Source organism: Monosiga brevicollis, genomic scaffold (assembly GCF_000002865.3).
Source record: "Monosiga brevicollis MX1 MONBRscaffold_14 genomic scaffold, whole genome shotgun sequence".
NCBI lineage: Eukaryota > Choanoflagellata > Craspedida > Salpingoecidae > Monosiga > Monosiga brevicollis.
In genome coordinates, this window is record NW_001865051.1 from 637,693 (window position 1) to 659,294 (window position 21,602).

At 55.9% G+C, this 21,602-nt stretch overlaps 4 protein-coding genes across 4 annotated transcripts in view; 2 read left to right on the forward strand and 2 right to left on the reverse strand.

Annotated features, from left to right (window-relative positions):
- MONBRDRAFT_9230 (uncharacterized protein) overlaps positions 1 to 1,508 on the reverse strand; it is a gene marked incomplete at both ends in the record, with an annotated part of 5,914 nt that extends 4,406 nt beyond the window's left edge. Inside the window, 4 exons of the mRNA XM_001746919.1 lie at positions 91 to 477; positions 622 to 768; positions 940 to 1,264; positions 1,360 to 1,508. Of these exons, the coding sequence (XP_001746971.1) occupies positions 91 to 477; positions 622 to 768; positions 940 to 1,264; positions 1,360 to 1,508 (1,008 nt within the window). The remainder of the gene's footprint in view (positions 1 to 90; positions 478 to 621; positions 769 to 939; positions 1,265 to 1,359) is intronic.
- A 751-nt stretch (positions 1,509 to 2,259) lies between these two features.
- On the forward strand, positions 2,260 to 4,277 carry MONBRDRAFT_37555 (uncharacterized protein). The gene is made up of 7 exons (XM_001746799.1): positions 2,260 to 2,326; positions 2,637 to 2,702; positions 2,864 to 2,973; positions 3,071 to 3,137; positions 3,251 to 3,340; positions 3,448 to 3,516; positions 3,792 to 4,277. The coding sequence occupies exons 1-7, from the start codon at positions 2,294 to 2,296 to the stop codon at positions 4,032 to 4,034; spliced, it is 678 nt and encodes a 225-aa protein (XP_001746851.1). The 5' UTR covers positions 2,260 to 2,293; the 3' UTR covers positions 4,035 to 4,277.
- A 569-nt stretch (positions 4,278 to 4,846) lies between these two features.
- On the reverse strand, positions 4,847 to 16,173 carry MONBRDRAFT_9232 (uncharacterized protein; the record flags this gene model as incomplete). Its single annotated transcript, XM_001746920.1, has 12 exons — positions 4,847 to 5,685; positions 5,747 to 6,070; positions 6,136 to 7,019; positions 7,139 to 7,567; positions 7,823 to 8,050; positions 8,294 to 8,618; positions 8,776 to 9,442; positions 9,637 to 12,871; positions 13,006 to 14,561; positions 14,711 to 15,597; positions 15,678 to 15,822; positions 15,943 to 16,173. 12 exons carry the CDS (start codon positions 16,171 to 16,173, stop codon positions 4,847 to 4,849), a joined length of 9,750 nt encoding a protein of 3,249 aa, XP_001746972.1.
- A 1,153-nt stretch (positions 16,174 to 17,326) lies between these two features.
- MONBRDRAFT_9233 (uncharacterized protein) overlaps positions 17,327 to 21,602 on the forward strand; it is a gene marked incomplete at both ends in the record, with an annotated part of 14,165 nt that continues 9,889 nt past the window's right edge. Inside the window, 4 exons of the mRNA XM_001746800.1 lie at positions 17,327 to 17,395; positions 18,027 to 18,152; positions 19,659 to 19,933; positions 20,383 to 20,815. Coding sequence (XP_001746852.1) covers positions 17,327 to 17,395; positions 18,027 to 18,152; positions 19,659 to 19,933; positions 20,383 to 20,815 — 903 coding nt within the window. The remainder of the gene's footprint in view (positions 17,396 to 18,026; positions 18,153 to 19,658; positions 19,934 to 20,382; positions 20,816 to 21,602) is intronic.

Consider the following 21,602-nt stretch of genomic DNA (forward strand, 5'->3'; position numbering starts at 1 on the left):
TGGGGGGGGGGGGGGGGGGGTTTGAGCATTCGCCACACTTTTCGCTACAAGGGAGCTCGATAATGTGAGTGTCTGTCGAAGGCATCCAACCTGCTGGAGCGTGGCGCGGTCAACGAGGGCAGAAAAGAGGGCAAAGCCGGTTGCTTTGCGCTGGGGGCTGGAAGTATCAGGTTCAAAAGCGCCTGTCTCGATCAGCGCCTTCCAGGCCTCACGGAGGTGGGCGTTGTCCTGGACAGCCAACAGAGCAGCCAAGTATTGAATCATGGGGTGCTCTGGGGCCGTGGCGAGCAGAACATCAGTAAGTTGCTGCCAATCTGCAAATAGCTTGCCATCGGCCCAAAGGGCAGCAAGGTGTTCAGGAAGCTTGAGAGCGGCATTCTTCTTCTTGGCGCGTAAGAGGGGGGCCAAGGCCAAGAGTTGGGCCACAACAAGCGGGGAAGCGTGATCTTTCTCCTGGGGTTGTGCAAAGGCATCCAGCTGCGGCAATAGAAGGGACTCCAGGGTTGACTTCTTGACCTGAGTGGGGCGGGCCATTATTTCCCGACAATGAAACGAGGGGTCGAATCAGACATTTGACGAACGGGAGGGGCATGGGTGTTGCGTTGGTGATCGAGGGCGCACCGAAGGCAAGAGGCGGCAGCAGGCATGGACAGCGCCAGCTTCAAGATAGCTCTTTGATGTGGCGAGCTCCAAGAGTTGCTGATAGATGGCGCTGTGCAACTCGGGGTCGACGGCATCACCAAAGCGACCTTCAGCCACAACATCCGCCTGGCCAGTCGGAAAGACCCGGGAGTGGCGAGGCCGGGTAGCCAAGAAAGGGAGTGGGGGAGTTACGTGGGGGAGTTGCGTGAGGCACGGGAGCTTTGGGTTGGATACTATGGTCAAGCCAGCGGAAGGGCGCAAAACGAGGCACGAAGCTTGCCATGTTGTTGATCTTACCAGGATGGTGAGGCCGAAGAGGCGGCCAAAGAAATGATCGCGCTGCTCGTTGCCCTTCATACCACCGGAAATGGTCGAAGTCTGCTGCAGGAGGGAGAGAATATCCTGGGGGCGGACAATGTCGGCAAACTGTTGGAGCAGGATGTGAAGGGCTGCCGCAAAGCCTTGGCGAGCACCCTTTCGGGAGGAGGCCAGGCCGCGAATGAGACGCTTGAGGCTGTAACGCAGGTCCTCGCTGATGGCGGGGCCAGCAAAGATGGATTCAGTCTCATCATCTGCAGTTTGGGCGTCGGGACCGTCGGAAGCGGCCGCGAGACCCTTTTGGCTGTGACGAGGTCGACGGAGCGCGAGCAGGGTGAGCAATGGCAGTCTTGAACGAGTCATGCGATAGCACTGCTCAAGCGCGAACGAGGTTCCAACCTGTCCACGAGGATGGCCAAGAGGCGGGCGGCAGCATTGAGACGGGTGCTGACGGCCAGGTCAGCCAAGTCCCAGAAGCAGCTCATGAGCTCACGCGACCCCGAGGCCATGGCCTCTTGATTCTCGGTCGCAGGCATGATCATGGCCATTGCCGCCTGCGTCACGTAGCCGTGTGCACGCAAGCCGAAGGACAAGAAAAAGGAGACACAAGCAACGAGCGACCAGACACACAAAAAAGAACAAGACAACGCCTCGACCGGTCGCGAGCGCCGACGACGTCTGCTGGCTGGCTGGGACGAGTCCAAGAGCGAGCGCACCAACACACACACACACACAGCCACACAGACGGCGAGAGCGAGACTGCATGACATGTGTGTGTCTGGTGCATGTGCTCAAGGCGATGTCAGACTCTACGCACACACACACACACACATATACAGAGAGAAAGAGAATTCTTTTGTTTGATGTTGTGGATGAGCACGTGGTTTGTCAGACAAAACTTAGCGCGGGCTGTCTTGTCACACCTTGACACATGTTAAGTTTGCTTGAAAGCGATGTGGGATTACAACGGGGGTTTAAACGTGTTGTTTCGCTCCGAGCTTCAACTGCAAGCTCTTGGAGCAGGATCTTTTGTTTGTCACTCAAAGGAAGAGAGAAGAGAGAGAGAGAAGAGAGAGAGAGAATGAGAGAGAGGGAGAGATTGATCAAGAGAGAGTGATAAGAGAGACTGGAGAAACGCACACCAGTTCAGTGGTATCAAGGCGTGGGTGTGATATAGAGGATTTGGAGCAAAGCTGGACCTCGACACTCTACTCCACACACACACACACACACACACACACACACACACACACACACACATTCAGCAGGTGGTGTTGAGGCATTTCCCATTGCGTTTGCGGCGGCTCCCCTCCACAAACACACGACCGGCAAGATGGCGTTGGACGATCAGCAAGTCAGCGAGCAGGTATGCTTGCTGGTTGGAATGGCAGCCAGGCCCTGCTCTGTGTGCGCGCGCGTGTGTGTGTTTTTGGAAGGGTCGTCTGTGGATGGCCGCCTCCGACACGGCCTTTCACAGCTAGTTGGGAATGGAAGGAAGAACAAAAGAAGACTTGGCGCCGGCAGGGTCGACGGTCTTCGAGGCGTCTTGACGTGAAAGGGGGGGTGGTGGGCCAGGGCTGTTTCCTATTCATGAATTTGTGCTATGTGCCATGGGATTGCATGGACTGCCGTCGACTTGCTCACTCGAATGGTTGTTTCTCGCATCACTCATACAGATTAAGCAGATGGTCGCTTTCATCGAGTCAGAGGCGCGCGAGAAGGTTGAGGAGATCAGGGCAAAGGTGTGTGTGTGTGTGCGTGCGTGTGTGTGAAGGCATGAAGGCATGAAAACATTCTCGTGGAGAATAAATATGGAGGAGAGGGCGCGACCACACCGAGCGAGGGACGCGCCGAGCTGCATCTTCACTTGCGTGCCGCAATTCCTGCCATTGCTTGTGGCCAGGCTGAGGAAGAGTTCAACATTGAGAAGGCTCGCCTCGTTCAGGAGGAGACCATTAAGATTAACCAGCAGCTCGAGCGCCGTGCCAAGCAGGTCGAGACCCAGCAAAAAATGTCAGTCATCTTGCCCTTCTTGTCCTCCTATTTGAGCTTGTCCAGTTGCTCAGCCGCGCTCATCCGCGTGCCGTTGGCCCTCTACCCGTTTCTGTAGCGAGTACTCCAACAAGCTCAACGTCGCTCGTCTTGAGGTGCTCAAGGCACAGGAGGAGGCCCTCAAGGTTGGTTGGCACCATCATGCCCTCACAATCGAGTCAGCCGTGTCTGGGTTTCAATGCCCTCTTTTTGCCGTTTGGGTTGCTCATGTTTATCAAACTCTGGCTGTTCTTTGCAGTCGGTCACCGAGCAGGCCACCAAGGATATTTCCGACATCACCAAGGACAAGGCCAAGTACAAGACTCTCCTGCAGGATCTGCTCACTCAGGTGCGGGCTCAAACCCTGAATAGTTTGCTCTCTTCATGCTCTTCATGCTTTTCAGGCTCTTCAGGCTAAAACTCATTCGTCCTTTGCGACACCTTGACTTTTTTTAGTGCTTGTGCCAGCTGCTAGAGCCCGAAGCCACTGTTCGCGTTCGCAAGCAAGATATCAGTCTGATCAAGGTATGTATCGATTCTGGCATTTTACATGCGCGTACCACTGAACACGACCCTGCATTCATGGCCCCAACAAACATAAACACATGGAATGGCTTTTGGTTCTGTGACGAAAAAAATTCGCTTGATTACCTGAGAGGGTTGTTTTCAACTGTAACTGATGCCGAGAGCCAAAAGCCGTATCCTTGATTTTTCCCGCCATCTGGCTGATGTTTCTCTAAAATTACCTTTGCTCATTTGACCATGCTCTTTGGGTTTTTTGTTACCTTGCGGACATGCAGGAGGTCATCAACGGCGCCAAGAAGGCGGTGAAGGACAAGACGGGCATCGATGTCAAGCTGACCGTTGACGAGGAGCACTGCCTCGATGAGGAATGCGGCGGTGGTGTCGAAGTGGCGGTGACGGACCGCATCCGCGTCACCAACACCTTGAAGCGTCGCCTTGAGCTTGCCGTCCAGCAGCTCATGCCTGCTCTCCGTCTCCACCTCTTTGGCGAGCAGGGCACCCGTGCCTTCTTCAACTAACTTCGCACACTCGGCCCTGTGGGCTACCATGCACCGGCGTTTTGTGTTTACCGCCTTGACGGCAGTCTACTTGTTCTCTTTTCTCGTGTCTTTGCTGGTGCCTGCCAACAAGCTGATATTGCGGCTTGTTGAACTGGTATTGCCGTTTGCACGTCTGGGTCCTTTTACCCGCAAACCCAAACATTTGGGTTTTATTGTGCGTTGTGCGTTTAGCTCCCTTCTTCCCTTTGCTCGTTTAAGTTGTCGTTAGCTGTCAACGCACCAGAGCGGCCGCTGCCGAGATGCATGTGGATTAGTGCCTTGCCCGTGCAAGTTCTTCATCCATCTCAGCCAACCCTTTCCTGCCTGCGAAACCTTAACAAAATTGTATCCCTAAAAATGGTTCATTTCTCAAAATTTAATCTCTCTCGCATCCAGCCAATCAGCGACCCCACCATCGGTTGACGTCAACTTGGTAAATTTGAGAGCTTGGTCAGGGGCCGACTGGTAATACATGATTGTCTACAAGTCCACACTGCACCTGGTCGCGACTCTCATATGCACACATGTGAACAACCCGACGATGAGCGTGCCAGCTCAAAAGAAAGGACTTCTATGGAAAGAAAAAAAAAAAAAAAAAAAAAGAAAGAAAGAAAGAAAGAAAGAAAGAAAGAAGAGGAACAATCATAACAACAACCAACAAACAACAGGACTCGGTTCCAATTTCGCACACAGATACAGGTCGCAGCCAGCTGAAGCAACACATGACAGGTCGCCGGCAGAGAGAAAAGAAGAAAGAGTGGCGTGGCATGGCGTGGCATGAATAGGCCAATTTACTCGTGCTCTTGATCTTCAAAATCCAAGTATCCCGCTTCATCTGAACGATCGCCAACGTCCAGATAGCCGCCAGCAGCATCCCCTTGCTCTGTTTCCAAGTAGCCATCCTCAAAGGAGGGCTCTTCAAAGGTGCCAGCTTGGTTATGCGGCAGGTCCATGTAGTCAGGGTTGTCATCGTAGCGATCAAACGGGTCTTCGTCATACAGCGGATTCTCCTTGGTCTCATGTTCTACGCTGGTCTCGTACAGGGGGTTCTCGAAAGCAACCGTGCCCTCGCGTCCCCCACCTGCCTTGTATGCAACTACGCCCGGGTGTTTGGCAGCGTTGCGACGGGCACGGACCACCAAAAAGGCAGCAACTGCAGCTACGACCACAATCGCAGCAACAGCCACCCCGACAATAATGGCAGTGTTGTCACCAGAAGAGCCACCCGCACCAGTACTTTCGCCGGTGCCGACCCCAGTTGTCGGCGATCGAGTCGTAGCCCCACCACTGCCGGCCACGGCCTGGCGGTATTCTGCAATGGCAGCTTCGTAGTCGGCTGCTGACGCGTCGGCACCAAACGCCTTGCAGGCAGCGCATGGGGTTACCAAGTCTTCGTTTTGGCGGATGTCAGTTACAGACGCTCCAGCAATAATGGTCAGAACTTGGCTCAGTGCACCAGTGTTGCGCACATCGAGCAGTGCGGCATACACAGCTTGTGCCGCCAATGTTGAAGGTGTGACACTAAAGTTGACCAAGATCGAGCCTTGTTGCATGGCTAGCACTCTGATCGCGGCGGGCGTGACCGGGTTGGTGGTGGCATTCAAGCGCACATTGAGCGCCTGTGAAACGGCTGAATGCATGTCCCGAGGCCGCAGATCTGAGGGGTTGATTCCGCCAAATGAAAAATGCACATGCGTAGTGGCCTGCATATGCAAATTGGCTTCGGTGGGATAGGGCGTTGTAGTTGTAGTAGTAGTAGTAGTAGTAGTAGTAGTAGTAGTAGTAGTAGTAGTAGTAGTAGTAGTAGTAGTAGTAGTAGTAGTAGTAGTGGTGGTGGTGGTGGTTGTTGTTGTTGTAGTGGTTGTCGTTGTGGTAGTGGTGGTTGTAGGCATTGTCGTGGTCGACGAGGAGGCAGTTGACGCTGATGCTGTCGTCGTTGTCGTTGTGGTCGTCGTTGTGGTCGTCGTCGTCGTTGTGGTGACTGAGTTGCGATACGCGTCGTAGGCGGCATCGAACTGTGTTTGCGTGGAAGCGGCGGTGCACTGTTGGCAGGGGGTGAAACTGTCGCTTGTGATGGCACCGTCCTGGACCATAGGCGAGTCCAGTCTCTGAGCCAAAGCATCGGCCAGCGCGCCACTCTGACGCACATCCTGAATTGCAGCGTAGACTGCTTGAGCTGCGAGAGCCGAGCTCTGTGGTGTGACCACAAAGCGTACCCGTACCGACGTCGGGTTGGCACTGAAGAGATCCGTGACGACCACATCCGAGCTTTGGAGCGGGTCAACTCGCGCATCAATGACCTGGTTGACGATTGCCGTCAGGGTATCTGGAAAGTCACTGGTGCGCCAGTCGTTGGCCGTGGTGCCTGTAAAAGCAACAGCCCCAAAAGACGATAGATCGGTGGTCGTGGCCTGCTGCGTCTTGGAGACAGTGGTGGTGGTGGTAGTGGTGGTGGTGGTAGTAGTCACTTTGGTGGTAGTAGTCGTTGTGGTCGAACCCATGGTTGTGGAAGCTGGTGGTACAAGCTCCACATCGGCGCAGCATCGGACTCGTGCGCTAAAAAAAGTTGGCAGACACTCTGACGTACCATGGGGGCCACCGACATGCGAGTGCACGAGGAAAGCTTCCACTCCGCAGCGGTCGCACCGGGTGGACGACCACACGGCGGCAAAGTTGTGCTCACAACCGGTGTCCATGGCTTCGCCACGCACGAGCTCAGAGTACGAGCACAGGCGCGCACCGGCCGCGCGACAGTGGTCATGGGCAGAATTAAAAAACACGTCACCATTGACGCACTCGCCGTCGTCGACTTCTGAAGCCCCGCACACTGAAAAAGTGCCAAAGCCGTTTTCTGACCACCCCAGGGCGGCACACGTTTGTAGTGACACTTCCTTGGTGAGGGCAGGGTCCGCTTCGTCGGCGCAGCAACGGACAGCATATGAGGCGTTGTTGGATTCAGCACACCTATGGACGCGAAGGCATCCCAAAGTGCATGCCAAGCCAAGTCGGCCGCACACAAGACACGCATGAGTTGCTTTCCAATTGTGCGATTCAGGGTCAAGGATCACGGGCGGAATTCATACATGGAATTTTGACGGCTGGGGTTGTAGACAACGTAGCCTTCACTGCCTCGCTCTGTCAAACACCGGCCTGCAAGTGTGATGTAGCTGTCAGCCAGAGGGTCGTCGGGGACGGCAAAGGCATCAATCATCCATCTTGGACAGAGACGTGCACCAATGGTCGCGCACAGGCGGTCGGCTTGGTCAGGTGACGTTGCAGTCAGCACGCGCTGGGTGGGGGCCCGCTCCTCAGCGTTTAGCGTCCAGTGAACATAAGGGGACAAACAAACGCTACCGGCCGCGGTCACGTTGTTTGCAGCATTGCTCCAGCCTTGTGTAAAGCCAGTCAGGTCGGGGTTGCGTCTGGTTGCGGCAGCAGTGCGCAGCTGCGCGCACGTGGCATCAGAGCGCACTGTCACGTCATCGGCGCAGCAACGCACATGGGACTGCGCGCTGGTGGCGGCACAACGGGGGGAGACGGCGGATGAGTGGCCCTGCTTGGGCACTTGATAAAAGCCACCAGCACACGGGGTGCGTGTCCATGTATAAAAGTCACTGTTAGGAGCACATGGTGCCGCCTCTAGCTCTGTATCTGATTCCCTGTCATAACCACAACGGGGTCCACGCCATATCCAGAGCAGGGTGGTATCATGTGAGATCAAATACGTGCTGCGAGAGACAAGAAGAGGATCACATTTGCAAACTTACGCAAGAGTGCACAAGCGAGCCCCAGCATCTGAGCAGACTTGTTCCGCCTGGCGAAACGTCAAAGCAACGGCCGCACAGTTGCCGTCGTCTGCAGTCGCTCCACCCACAACATTGGCCGTGGCGCAAACATTGGGGGCACCAGGGCCAGGGGCCAGACCAAGCTCGTCGCAAGTCTTGCAAGACGTGCTCGTGAGGGCTGCCTCGTATTGTCGCACATCAGCACAGCAACTAAAGGATTACAAACAACGCAGCGGGAATGAGTGCGTCTGGTCATCGCTTCAGGCTCTGGTGCAAATAGATAGGGAAGAGCAAGCTCGCACCGAACACGGCCCTTCATGGTCACGATATCACGGCATTGCGCATCAACATGGCCTTGCTCAAACAGAGGGCCATATTTGATTCCCACGCGACTTTCCGAGCCACACGTGCTGCAATCGGACGACGACCACACGTATCCAGAATCGAACCCACCCCCTGACCGCGGCGCACCGCAACGATTGCGAGAAGATTGCACAAAGAATAAGCATTGTTACCAAGTCAAAGTGTTGCACGATATGCAGTGTCGTACCTGTGCCAGCACCAATGCCGGCTGCCAACTCGCTGGCCGTGCACAGCCGCGCGCCAAGGGCATCGCAAGTGGCATAGGCCTCGTCATATGAGATCGGATCGGGCAGGAAGGTGCTGTTGGGACCCACAAGGCCACTGGCACACACACCAACGTTGCCAGCCCGGCCCGGACTCCAGTCCAACTCGGAACATGAAGAGCGAGAAGGCCATGGCTCCACTGCAGTCTCATCTGTGTTTGAGGGGCGTGTGAGGTGGGGGCGCCTTGGGGTAAAAACCTCCCTGGCCAGGATTCGCTGCCATCGAATTGTCTTGGTCTGTTCTCTTTTCCTTTCAGCCTTGTTCCCCATCAAACAGCTAAAAACATAGTAAAGCAAAACGAAGCTTACCAGCACAGCAGCGCAGAGCAGCGCCTTCCTCAAAAGCCTTGCAGTTCCATGTGTCTGAATTATGCGTGAGAGCCCAGTATCCTTGCGAACCATCCGCCGTTTGGCAGTAGGAGCCCGAGATGACGGGGACCGAATTGAAGTTGCAGCCCGTGTCCATGGCTTGGGTAGCCAGCTCATGCCGCGTGCATAGCCGACCACCGTTCACCAGACACGTGGCTGTGGCTTGAGCAAACGTCACGTTGGTATTGCACCGCGCATCGCCTTGCGGCAGAGGAGTGCCAGACATGTCATACGGCAACTGTGATGCAGCACAAACCAGGTCTTGCTCGTCGTCGGCCAAGGTCCAGCCACCTTTGAAGGAATTCAGGAAGTTAAACTGGCCCTGGCCCTCATTGCGCAAGACCTCACATGATTTGTCTGAAGGAAAGGCGACGCGCTCATCAGCACAGCAACGCACAAAGGCCATGTCCGTGGCCGCGCGACAAGTGATATTGTTCCCATGGTCCGTGTTGCCTAACACAGACCAAAAACTGCCCGAGTCACAGGCTGTCCGCGTCCAAATTTCGCGCCAGTCGTGCTCACATCCGGTCGAGACCGTTTCTTTTCTCAGGACCTCCTGGTAATCACACAATCGTGCTCCCACACTCAGGCAGATGCGTTGTGCCGCCTGGGTTTGATGAATTTAGCAGAATTGGGGTGCGTGTGTGCGCGCGCATGGAGGGGTCACAGGCAAAACTGGTGTGAGCAAAACCCATCGCGCTTCTCGATACTTGACCTGGCTTGTTCATCGCCTTGGGATGCAACCGCCTTTTGCATGAGCAGATAAAAGAGCAAGAAGCGAGCAAGCTGGCCCACACGAACCTGAAAATCGACGGCACGGTACAGGCACTGACTGGTGGACCCACTGACAAGAATCTTCGAGTCGGCACAAACAGCCGACGATGCCCAACCTGAAGGCCAACCGAGCTGCGAACATGTTTTGCACGATGTCGTGGTAAAGACGTCTTGGGCTCGAATGGCATCGGCGCAGCAGCGGACGGCAGCCGTTTGGGTCGAAATACTGCGGCAGTCCTCCTGCTTGTTATCATAGCGGAAAGTGCGGTAGCTTTCCTTGCCGCATCGACCGCACTCGCTGGAAGTCCACACTTGCCTGGCGTTGTGCAGGCAGCCGGTATCCGCGGACACGCCACCGACGTATTCAGAAAAGGTACAAAGGCGTGCACCAATGGACTCACAATAATCCTTGGCGGCACCAAAGGACACCTCCTTCCCCACGCACGTGCCGTCTGCCTTGACTTGGGACAGACCGCAAACCTCTGTGGTCATGAAGGACTCGGTGAAGGTAAAGCCGAGGTTGCTGCAGCTCAGTTCTGACACGGGACGCTCTGGAACAACGTCGTCGGCACAGCAGCGCACGCCCTGATCCGCGCGATGTACATCGGGGACGCGGCACATCGTTTTTGTCTCATCTGTATTTCGGTTGAACAGCCAAAATCCTGCTTCGCCTTCACTTGTGGTGCAGGGCTCGCTGGTCCAGACATACACGGCATCAAAGAAGCAGCCAGTACCGATAGCGACCTGCTTTGTCTCCTGCAAAGTACAGAGCCGCGCATGATTGATTGTGCAAATGTATTCAGCCTCGCCTTGCGTCACGTTCGAGTGGCAGCGCTTTGCGGGATCACTCTCCAGCTCTCCGCTAACGTTGTAAGCCAGCTCCGATGCTGCACACACGGGCGCGTCGGCAGGTGATTGGCGCCAGCCGTTGACGTCTCGAGTATTCACTAGGTTTTGGATGGCGGACATGTGTTCGGCACAGGACCAGTCTGACTTGACTACGGAATCGCTGTCTGCACAGCACACGTAGGATGCGCGACCTGCAGTGACGTTTCGGCACTCTCGGGCCGAGCTATCAGCCGCACCGGGCACGGTGACATAAGCAGCGGCAAAGCCACACGACGTGCGCGACCACACCGGGCTGTCAAGCGCACACTCCGCATTTGTCAAAGCAGAGTTGTTGAAGCGCCCTCCCTCGATCTCCCCGATGCCGCATAAACGCGCGCCCATGGCGCGGCAAGCTGCAGCAGCCTGCTCAAAAAATGCATTGGCCACAGGGCACGTTCGATTTACTCCGACGTCAAATGCGCCGCACACGGGGCTCCAGGCTGCTGTGTCATCAAATTGCGCACTTAGATCCTCACAAGAGCTACAGGAGGTATCGGTGTTGTCCAGTTCAATAACGTCTTCCTCGTCGGCACAGCAACGGATGCCGCCTTGATCGCTATCGCTCAGGCAATGGCGCGCACCGTAGGTTGTACCGACATCGTTCCAGCGATGTGCCAAGTGGCGATTGTAGCCACAACTGCTGCAAGCAGTCGAGCTCCAGGTCCATGCGTTGTCGTGCCCGCAGCCGGAGCCCCTGCTCACGCCGGACGCCAATTCCCCAAACGTACACAAACGGGCACCAATGGCCTTGCACATGGCATCAGCGGTAGTGTAATTGGCAGCCGAGACAGCCGGACATTGATACGTGCCGCTGCCCGCCGGCGATTCCTCGATTTCGGAATCCCCACACACCCCGGGGCGCACAACTGATCCGACGGACGATTTGAAGCCAATGTCCTGGCAAGAGCGCTGAGAACGCTCGATGTGCGGCACCTCCTCATCCGCGCAACAGCGTACGGCAAAGGTGCGATTATTCACGGTGGGGTCCGCACTCGCACAGTATGGTGGGTTGGTGTCAAGTGTGTTGATGTCTGGTACCACCAGGTAGCCGGGGCGTGAGTGGTTGTTTGATACAAAGCACGTCGACGACGATGCTTTGTCAATGTAATCAAAGCCACAGCCCGTGTCCCAGCCAAACAGGGCATGTTCGTTCACCGTGCACACGCGAGCACCAATCATAGCGCAGAGGCTTTGGGCCTCGTCGAGGGTCGCATGCTGGCAGCGGTCGTCAACGTTGGCAATGAGATTGCCATTGACGTCATAAGGGATGTGCGAGGCAGCGCAAATGCCCAAGTTGGTGCGAGCCGGCGAGGACCATCCGTTGATGTTATCCTTCTGGTTTCGCTGGCCAAGGTTGGCGGCAACACGAATGTGCTGACTGCACGAGAGATCCGACGGCAGCTTGCCCTCGTCGCCGCAGCAGCGGACCTTGGCTGCGAGCTGCGTCTTGGGGGCACAGGTCCAACTTGGGGTGTCCACGCCAGCATAGGCTGATTCCGTGACAATAAATTCACCGTCGCTGCAGCCACCAGCACTCCGCGTCCAAACATTGACCGAGTCCTCGTCGTCGCACGTTGCGCCGTGGAGCTCATTGTTCCACACTTCTTCAACCGAGCATAGCCGAGCGCCAATGCTAGCACAAACCTGCAGAGCAGTGTCAAATGCCACATTCTCGTTACTACAAGCGCGGGGGCTGCCGTCCAAAGAGCCCAGGATCATACTGGAGGCACAGACATCAATTGAGCCCTTGGCCTCTGTTCCCAAAAAGTCCATAAAGCCCAATTCTCCGCACGTCCGACATGATGCAGCCGTCAAGGCTGTGGTCGAGCTGAGATCGTCGGCACAGCAGCGAAATTTGCGACGCCAAAAGCGATTGATGCATTCCGTTTCACCCGTCGCAGGATTGTACATGGTAGAAAAGTCGCCCGTGCCGCGACCGCAGCTTTGCGTAGACCAGAGGAACTGGTTATTGCAGGTGGTGCCCTGGGTAACACCGAGAACGTGCTCCTCCATGGTGCACATGCGCCCCCCGATGCGTCGGCAATAGGCTTCTGCATCGTAATAATTGCGTGCGCCCAGGCACTGGGAGTCGCGGCTTTGGCCTGTACTGCACACATGGCGCAGCGTATCCGTAGCCTGCCAGCCCAATTGATGGCAGCTCAGCGCAGAGGGCTCGACTGGCTCAGTCTCTTCATCCGCGCAGCATCGCAAGCCGAGCGGCTGCTCTGCCTCAATGGGCCCTGTGCTGGGCACGCAAAAGTTGGCACCGTTGTAAGGGCGCACGGCGCGGTGGCCAGGTTGGCCGTCGCTCGTAGTACAGTACGTTGCCGACAGAATGAAGCTCTCTGCGTCGTAGCCACACCCGGAACTCCTTCTACACATGGAGGAAGCAAGGCGGGGAGGCAAAATCAATGTATAAGTTCTCATACACGTGATGAAGGAACACAAAAGGGTTGAGCAGCAACGCCACAAGCGGCCAAATACGCATGCGGAGCAAGGCATACGTACGTGCTGGTCAAAACCTCACTGCGAGTGCAGAGGCGAGCACCAGTCATGGCGCAGGCGCGGATGGCATCTGGAACCGAGGTGGGCCGCTGACAGCGAGCATCCACTGTTGCAGGAAGAAAAGCACCACTTCCGTTAAAGGGGACGAGGGAGGCAGCGCACACGCCTTGTTTGGGAGAGGTCCAGGAAACGCCATTGGTCCAACGCACGCCAAGGTAAGCGTAGTGGGCCACCTGCTCGGTACAGGAACGATCTGACTTGATGTCAAGCTCGTCAGCACAGCAGCGCACGAAGGCTGCTTCTGTTGGGGCTGTGCACTTCAGGGGAATGTTGTCGAGTTGGTCACCTGCCCCTGGCCCCGTCCAGAATCCAGTGGGGCAGGTAGAGCGGGACCACAGACGGTTGAAATCGTGACCACACCCAGTTGATCTAGTTACGTCCCCAATGAGCTCGGAAATCTCACAGAGGCGCGCTCCAATGACCGCACAATACTCCTCGGCTACGGCAAAGGGCACAGCGTCCGCAGCACAGGCAGGGGTGCCAGCTTGGTCGAGAATGTTGCTCTCACCGCAGACCTTGGAGGAGTTACCGATGATGCTGCCCTGAGGCGTGAAGGGAATGGGGTTCCAGCTGAGCTCGCCACACGTCTTGGCCGAGGTGCCAACTAAGACGGCCGATGAGCTTGAGGCGTCGGCGCAGCACCGAACCATCGCGCGTTCCAAGGGCGACACGTTGCGGCAGCGCGAACCCCCTCGATCGTTGTTGGCGTGCACCTTGTATTGCATGTAGCCCGTGTTGCCGCACCGACCGCATTCAGTGCTGGTCCACATGAAGGTCTGGTCCACCGAGCACCCCGTGCCATTGACCTCGGACGCCAACGCCTCTGAATTCGTGCACAAGCGCGCACCGATGGCCGAACACATGCGCTGAGCCTCATCAAAGGTCACGGCGTTGTTGATGTCGTCGCCATCAGTGAAGCAGGTGCCATCGACTGATACCGACGAAGCACAGGTGGATAGGCGCCCGACACCCGTGCCAGACCAGCCGAGCTCTTGGCAAGAACGCTCGGAGCGAGGGGCGGATTCACCGAGATTGATCTCATCGCCGCAGCAGCGCACGGCATAATTTGCATCATTTTGGGCCACACAGATGGGCGGTCCCGAGTTGTCGCCGTTCGTAGCGAAGTAGCCATAACCGTTGTCCATGCGACACGCTGAGCCAGTAACGATCATCTGAGAATCAAAGCCACACCCGGTGCCTCTGGCAAAGCTGATTTCATTGAGTCCGCAGAGACGGCTGCCACTGGCGGCGCAGATGCGGACGGCATCAATGTATGACTTGCCGGAGAAGCAGCGAGTGTCTGTCTCCAGGCTTGTATTGCGAACAGCGGCGCCATTTTCGTCAAAGAGCATTTCTGAGTTGGTGCATTTGCCACCCTCAACGTCTTGGTCGGGTGATTTCCATTGTTGTAGAACAGGGAAGGTGTTGTAGCGAGCCGTGTTGGAGCGCAAAGCGGCACAGGGCAAATCTGACTTGATGGTGCCATAGTCTGCACAGCACTGCCATCGTCAAAAACGAGCGTATGAGGGACGGTGAACAGGGGGGTGTTGAGGACGAGCAAGAGCGTTTTGTAGGAAAGCGAGGTGCCTGTATCAGTGGGTGCTGTTGAGCATGGGGGATGGGAGTGTGAAGGGAGAGAAATACTTACGCGGACATAGGCAGTGGTATTGGAGTCACGGGGCAAGCAGACCTCCGTGTCGCTGGTGGCTTGTGCGCCGCGACCAAGGACGGCAGAGAAGCTTGCTTCATTCACAGCACAGGAGGTTCGCGACCAGATGAATCTATTGTCGTGCTGGCAGCCGGTGCCGGCCGTCTCGCCACTGCGCAGCTCAGACGCATCGCAGAGGCGAGCTCCGACATCCAGGCATAGACGCTCGGCAGCATCCCACGGCAAGGGACGGTCAATGCAGCCGGCATTGTCGGTCGCAACGCCACCAGCCACCTCTGAATCCGAGCATACTTCGTTGGAGGCTGTACCCGAGCCCCAGCCGAGCTCAGAGCAAGTAGCGCACGACGTACCGTGCAGTTGACCAAAGCGTGAGGTGTCATCTGCACAGCAGCGCACAAAAGCGGAGCCCGAGTTGGCGGCAAGACACTCGCTGTCAGTGGTATCCTCGAAGCGGTAGGCCATATACTTGGTTTCGGAGCAGCGGCCACACGGCGTGCTGGTCCAGACATATTGAGTGTCATGGCCGCAGCCTGTGCCACGCGATTCACCCCCGACATATTCGCTAAAGGTACAAAGTCGGGCGCCGATGGCTTCGCAGGCTTGCTGAGCGGCATTCCAGTTCACCTCAGAGCTGACGCAGCCAGATGAGACTTTAGAGGTGTTTAGCTGACTGGCCCCACAGACATCGAGGCGACCGTAGGGTGTTTCAACAAAGTTGGGCAGTTCACTGCATGATTTGACTGAGGTTTTGGGTGCTTCCAAGTATTCGTCACCACAACACATGGTGGCGTAGCTATTCTCTCGCGCCACGTCGTCAGTGACGCAGGACTGCGTATCAGTGTCGTTCCATCGGACGATGATGTAGCCTACTCATACGGGCGAGCGTTGGGATGTCTGAGAAGCGCGAACGAGCTAGCCGTTGGCGAGACAAGCCTCGGCAGCATACCATCGTCTTGGCCGTTGCCGTTGGTGTCACAGCGTGAATTGGTGATTAGATCCAGCCCGTTGAATTCATTGGCACAGCCGGTGGCATCCATCTTGTTTCGTAGTTCGTGCCAGAAGCACATGCGTGCGCCGTTGGCAGCACACACCTGGAGTTGTACGGCGCGGGGAAGGAGAGTGGAAGGGAGGCGAGGACGTGTTAGAGGGGGAACAGCAAGGCAATGAGGATTGCTCGAATGACGATGTCTTGGAATATTAGATACACATACGCGCTCAGTGTCAACGACCGACTGGTCGCGCAAGCAGCGTTGGTGTACGCCTTCCACAACGGTAGATGGAAGCAGAAAGCCATCCTTGTCGTATGCCATGTATGCACCAACGCATACGGTGTCAAACTGTGAATCGGGATCTTGTCTAGTCCAACCATTGTCCGTCTGCCAATACCAAGCGGGCATGAGACGGAGGAGGGGAGAGGAGAGGAGATGAGAGGAAAGAGCCATTCTCTGGCATGCGTACCGCGGCCCGCGCTGGATTCCCGTAGTTCTGGGCAAGAGCACGCAATTGGGTGCAAGAGAGGTCGCTGCGCGTGGTGACCGAGGAAGCGTCGGCACAGCATCTAATGTTCATTCAGCAGCAGATTATAGCGATCTTGGTGTGAGTTGAGCAAGAGGAGCGAAGAAAGATCAAGCATGCAGCGGGAGCAGACCTAAAATAGTGGGACTCATTGGGATCGGTCACGTTCTTGGGAATTGAGTCGAGCATGGCTGGTTTACCAGCAGCCGTGATGTAGCCGACTGAGCCATCTGGCAGGAGGCCAGGTGTCCGAGTCCAGAGCTATGGGAGGGGTGTGTGTGTGTGTGTGTGTAGACCGTGGGATGTTTATGTCGGTACACGAGGATTTATACAGGCTGGAACGCATGCGTAGGGGAGGTGCAGCATTGGAACGATGGCAAGTTGAAGGGATCGTACTCTTTTGTTGTCAAAAAAGCAGCCTGTACCGGCAGGTTCGCCCGCTTCAAGCTCGGAAAAGGCGCAAAGGCGTGCGCCTTGAGCTAGACAGGCCTGTCGAGCTTCCGCGTAGGTCACTGGAGGGTAGCATTCCCCGTCGGTGGTTGTAATCGAGTTGCCACACACGGATGGGTATTTCTGTGTGCATCAGCATGGTGAGCCCGAGCCTGAGAATGAGGCGGTAGGGCTTGTTTCCCTCCCCTCCTGTTCTCCCGGAGCAGCACGAGTACCGTCGTCCTTACGGCTTCATGGCTCCAGCCCAAGGATTCACAAGTTTGACAGGATGTCGTTGTTTCCTCAATGAGAGCGGTTGCGCTCCTTTATGAACGCAGTGCAAGCATGGCCGCCAGTGAGCATTGACAGGCACGGGCGGTCTGAGCTTAATCTCTGATGCTGGATCAACGGATTGAGTCGGGAGGGGTTTGCCCAGACCAACAGACGAGGGGACGTGGTCTGGACGGCGGAGCTGACCCGAGGAAAAGAAAGAGCACGCCGGCACAATGAAGGCCGCGTGCCATGGCGGCCGTGTGGTGAAGAGCGATCAGAGTTGAAAACGTGATTAGCTTTACTGCCCGAGAGTTGGAAGTACGAGGTCACCGGTCGGGGCAAGATGGCTGCGAAAGAGTATCCACAGAGAAAAATGAGATGGCGTCATCACCTCGCGACGTGCGGCCTGCAAGGCAAGCGACATACGTCAATAGACGTGCATCAAAGGTACAGGTGCGCGCTCAAGATCTCCGATCTTCATGGTTTGCGCACTGACTGAAGCGCATGCAACGATGAAACCAAAGCGATCAGAGGCAAAAGTCGTACTGCACCGAATGCAAGCCACCAAGTGACCCACACGAAGCACTGGCAGCGTGATGGCGATGGTACCTGAAACCGCCGTCGCGACCAAAAGTGAGATCAGAGTGCACCGGGCTTGCACTCGATCTTGCTCTTGTCAGCGTGATACACTGACTTGGTTTGTTGATGTTTTAACACGCCACAGAGAGGAGAGAGAGAGAGAGAGAGAGAGAGAGAGAGAGAGAGAGAGATGAAGAGAGAGAGAGAGAGAGAGAGAGAGAGAGAGAGAGAGAGAGAGAGAGAGAGAGAGAGAGAGAGAGAGAGAGAGAGAGAGAGAGAGAGAGAGAGAGAGAGAGAGATGAAGAGAAAGAGAGAGAGAGAGAGAGAGAGAGAGAGATGAATTGGTTTGGTCGGTTTGAGAAAGAGAGAAGTAAAGAGCAAAGACACAAAGGAAGAGCACAACTACGAGAGAGAGAGAAAAGAGAGAGAGAGAGAGAGAGAGAGAGAGAGTGTGTGTGTGTGTGTGTGTGCTGTTGTTGATGTTTTTTTTTCTTCTTAGCAAGCATGGTGTTGTGTAAGTGGACAGCGCAAAGTAAAATCCTTTAGCTTTGGCTGTTGTGATGCACACAGCACCCACATCAATACAGATGGTGCCTTTGTTCCTTCGCGCGATCGCACAGCGAAGGTACATCGGATGTCCTATTGTGGTGCGCATGTCACCATAGGACAAGTCTACATAGGCCCCAAACACGATGTCTTCGTTTGACAGAAACAAGTCCCACATCCCGTTTTTTGTATTGATATCAAAGCACTTTTGCTTGATAAACTATACAACCCTGAAACGCAACATCCAAGGGTGCAGAATCAAGTGACGTTCATAAAGGCGGTAAGAACATGCTGACAATTCAATGATGTAGCACCATTCACTCCATTCGCCTACTGTATAATTTGTTCATCATCACTCCATTCGTCTTTAGCATTCATTTGCCTGCGCCTTGGCAACGGGGAAACGCGTGCGTGCGTGCGAGGCGCAGCCTTCGGCGACAGCCGCCGTTCCTCCAAACGCCTCTGTTTGAGCCGCGACCGTGCTCCGACTGGACGGCCGGTGTTGCACGCTTTTGCTTGTTGGTTGAAAAATTAACAGAAATAACCAAGAAAAGCAACAACAACAACAACCGCTTCTTGGCTGGGTCCGGCCTCAGTGGCTCATCCCTGCAAGTGTAACTTCTCGTCATTTCCGTTTCGGAGCCAGGGCAAAACTGCACCATGGCGGCCATGGACCCCGTTCGGACATTGCGCGGCGCTGACCCCGACCCCATTAACCGATTCTCAACCTCGTACTCCCGTGCCAACAGCCATGTGCGCTTTTCTTGCTGCCGTTGACGTGCCAGATCCCCGACCCGGTCTGCACCGCCCCGCTCAGCTCACTCACCCTTGCCTCCATTGCGTGTTGGCGGTTGCATCATCGTGCTATGCCTAGCTTTTGGAGCACGCGGCCAGGGAAATAGCATCCAGCCGTGCTCCGGTCGCCCCACGCCCAGACACGGGTTTCTCCCGCAACGAGCGCCCCTACATCTCTTACAGCGCTGCCATCGACCGGGATGACCCGGCTTTGGCCCGCCTCGTGGGGCCCGAGCTCACCTACAGCACTCGAACGTACGATTGCCTTGCATGAGCCTTGCGGTAGAACATGCCGTCAAGTGATCATCCAACAGACTTTTGCGTTTTGCACCGACATGCAATACTCAAACAACCTCCTTCCCTCCCGTCTTTATCAGCGCCCGCCTGCCCTCATCTTACGTCGCTCGTCATTGGCAGGCGCCGCGATTATGCCACCGATCGTCTCTCGCGCAGTCTTGACGACCCCACCGAACGCCATTTCCGCGCACGCCGCCGGGTCAGTCGTGACTCTGGCATATCAGTCCGACGCAGCCAACCTTGCAGTCTCACCCCCGTTCCACTATTGCGGATGCCCCAACGTTGCCTCTGGACAACCCAGTCATCAGGCCATGTGTCCCTACCCCGGCCTGTCACTGTTGGATCGGGTGTGAGCGGCTACAGCTTGTCCCGCCACTCAACACTGCCGTCGCATCGCGAGGTAGAGCATCTTCTGAGTGCTTTTGGCAACCACCGCGTGCTTCTCAAGCCTCACCCTGTCTCGGGGTTTGTCGCTGTGCGTCAAAAATACTAGGCCCCTACGCTCGCAACGGACACGGAAGCCCGCCAGCAGTATCAGGCCAGGCCCCTCCTTCCCACGGCCATCTCACGACCAGGCATGCTTCATCACATCTGCTCGCAAGCTGGTGCTCTTGTAGCCCTCACGGCCCGAGAGCCTTTACTGTCGCCTGATGCTCATTTACACACGTCACAGGCACAACACGCAGCTGTGACACAGGGCACACGCACAACACCAGCTTGCATGCGCCTCTTGGTGGCGATTTTACGCTTCGAGCCTACAGTGGCCAGGTGCGCCCTGTCACTGCCCCTCGTCTCACCCAATTCAATCCCAGTGGCCGTCAATTCAGTTGGCTGTTCTCTTCAAACTTACGCACTTGTTTGACGCTTGTCTCCTCTGATTGATGATCTTGCCTCATTGTAGATGTCACGGTCTAACATTCAGCCGTCTGAGACGCATGACACTCTCCGAAGCTCTTATGAAAAGGCCGTTCGCCTACCTGCCACCGACACGCGCGTGCGAGCCACTGCCAACCATTCTCCCTTTGTCTACGGAAACCGCCCCCGGCCTTACTTTCTACCTGATTCGCGCACTTCGGTTCGTTGACAACCAGTGGCACTGCCATTCTGACGACTTTGGGCTTTTGTCATCCGGGCATAAGCTCGTGTTTCGCCTTCCCTACGTGTCGGTTGACTCGCGTCTTGATTGACAAATGACGCCTGCCTTGGTCTTTGCTTAGTTGTACGGCACTACGGTGCCGCTGGATCTTCCGGCCACTCCGCGTTTGGCGCGGACGGATCCGGCTGAATACTCCTTCCGCACTGCGCCTCAACTGCACACGACGTACGTTTATGCCGTCCGAAGAACGCCCTCAAGCCACCCATGTCTCTTCCTTGTGCAGCCGTCAAGCCGATCACCTTTGCACAACATCTCACGAGGCATGTTCCCCGTTGATTTGTCTTTTTCTGCTTTGGTGCAATAGACTGACAGAAACGCTGCATGACGATAAGCATCACCTGCAGCAGCTGCATTTGGCGGCCCTTCACACAAGGGCTCAGCAGCTGACTGGTCGTCAGGCTGCCTCAGGTTTCTCCCGTAATGTGGACACAGCGCGGTTGCATCCTCAGAACCGCAACGCCAATGGCGAGCTCAATACCACCTACCGCGAAGAGGTGCGGGTGTATACGCTATCGCAACAGCGTAGATGTTCCTTGGCTCGGCCTCTGCGATCCGTGCCCATGGGCTCACCGTATTGCTTGCATGCGTAGATTCTTCGACCGCTGCAGCGTGGCAGTCGTTTGAACACCACGCTATGAGCAGAGCCAAGCCCTTTTGCTTGCTTCTCTGCCTTGACCAGTTGACCTGGCATGTTGCCGCTCTATCGTTCTCGTGAATATCCTTCTTGTTCTGAACCCCAAAGCCTAGTTCCCTCATCTTCGAATCCCATCCTCCTTCTTGCTGTTGTCGTTGGTGCTGCTGGTTAGCTTCTTGCCCGCTTTGCCGTTGTTGACATACAGTCGTCATCGTTCAGCCCCACGTGCTGGTCAATCGACCTCACGTATCGTTGCACGATGAGTGTCGCCCAAACGACGGCCATAGCTCTCCTTGTGTTTGCTCAAGCCATCACATCATTGTCGGTTACACCATGCACCATCCAAGGAGATGCAGCTACGCACCTTACCACCAATCAAAGGCAACAGTTGTCATTGTGGACATGGACAGCCATCTCTCATAGCTCCACCAGATGCTGAATTTGCCTGTTAGAAAAGAGAGGATCAAAATAAGAATGAACAGTAAAAATAAATAGCGCCTCTGTGTGTGTGTGTGTGTGTGTGTGTGTGTGTGTGTGTGTGTGTGTGTGTGTGTGTGTGTGTGTGTGTGTGTGTGTGTGTGTGTGTGTGTGTGTGTGTGTGTGTGTGTGTGTGTGTGTGTGTGTGTGTGTGTGTGTGTGTGTGTGTG

Coding starts and splice junctions, on each gene's coding strand:
- MONBRDRAFT_37555 (XM_001746799.1), top strand. CDS start 2,294: ATGGCGTTGGACGATCAGCAAGTCAGCGAGCAG. Junction 2,974..3,070: donor GTCGAGACCCAGCAAAAAAT/GTCAGTCATCTT, acceptor CCGTTTCTGTAG/CGAGTACTCCAACAAGCTCA. Junction 3,138..3,250: donor CACAGGAGGAGGCCCTCAAG/GTTGGTTGGCAC, acceptor TGTTCTTTGCAG/TCGGTCACCGAGCAGGCCAC.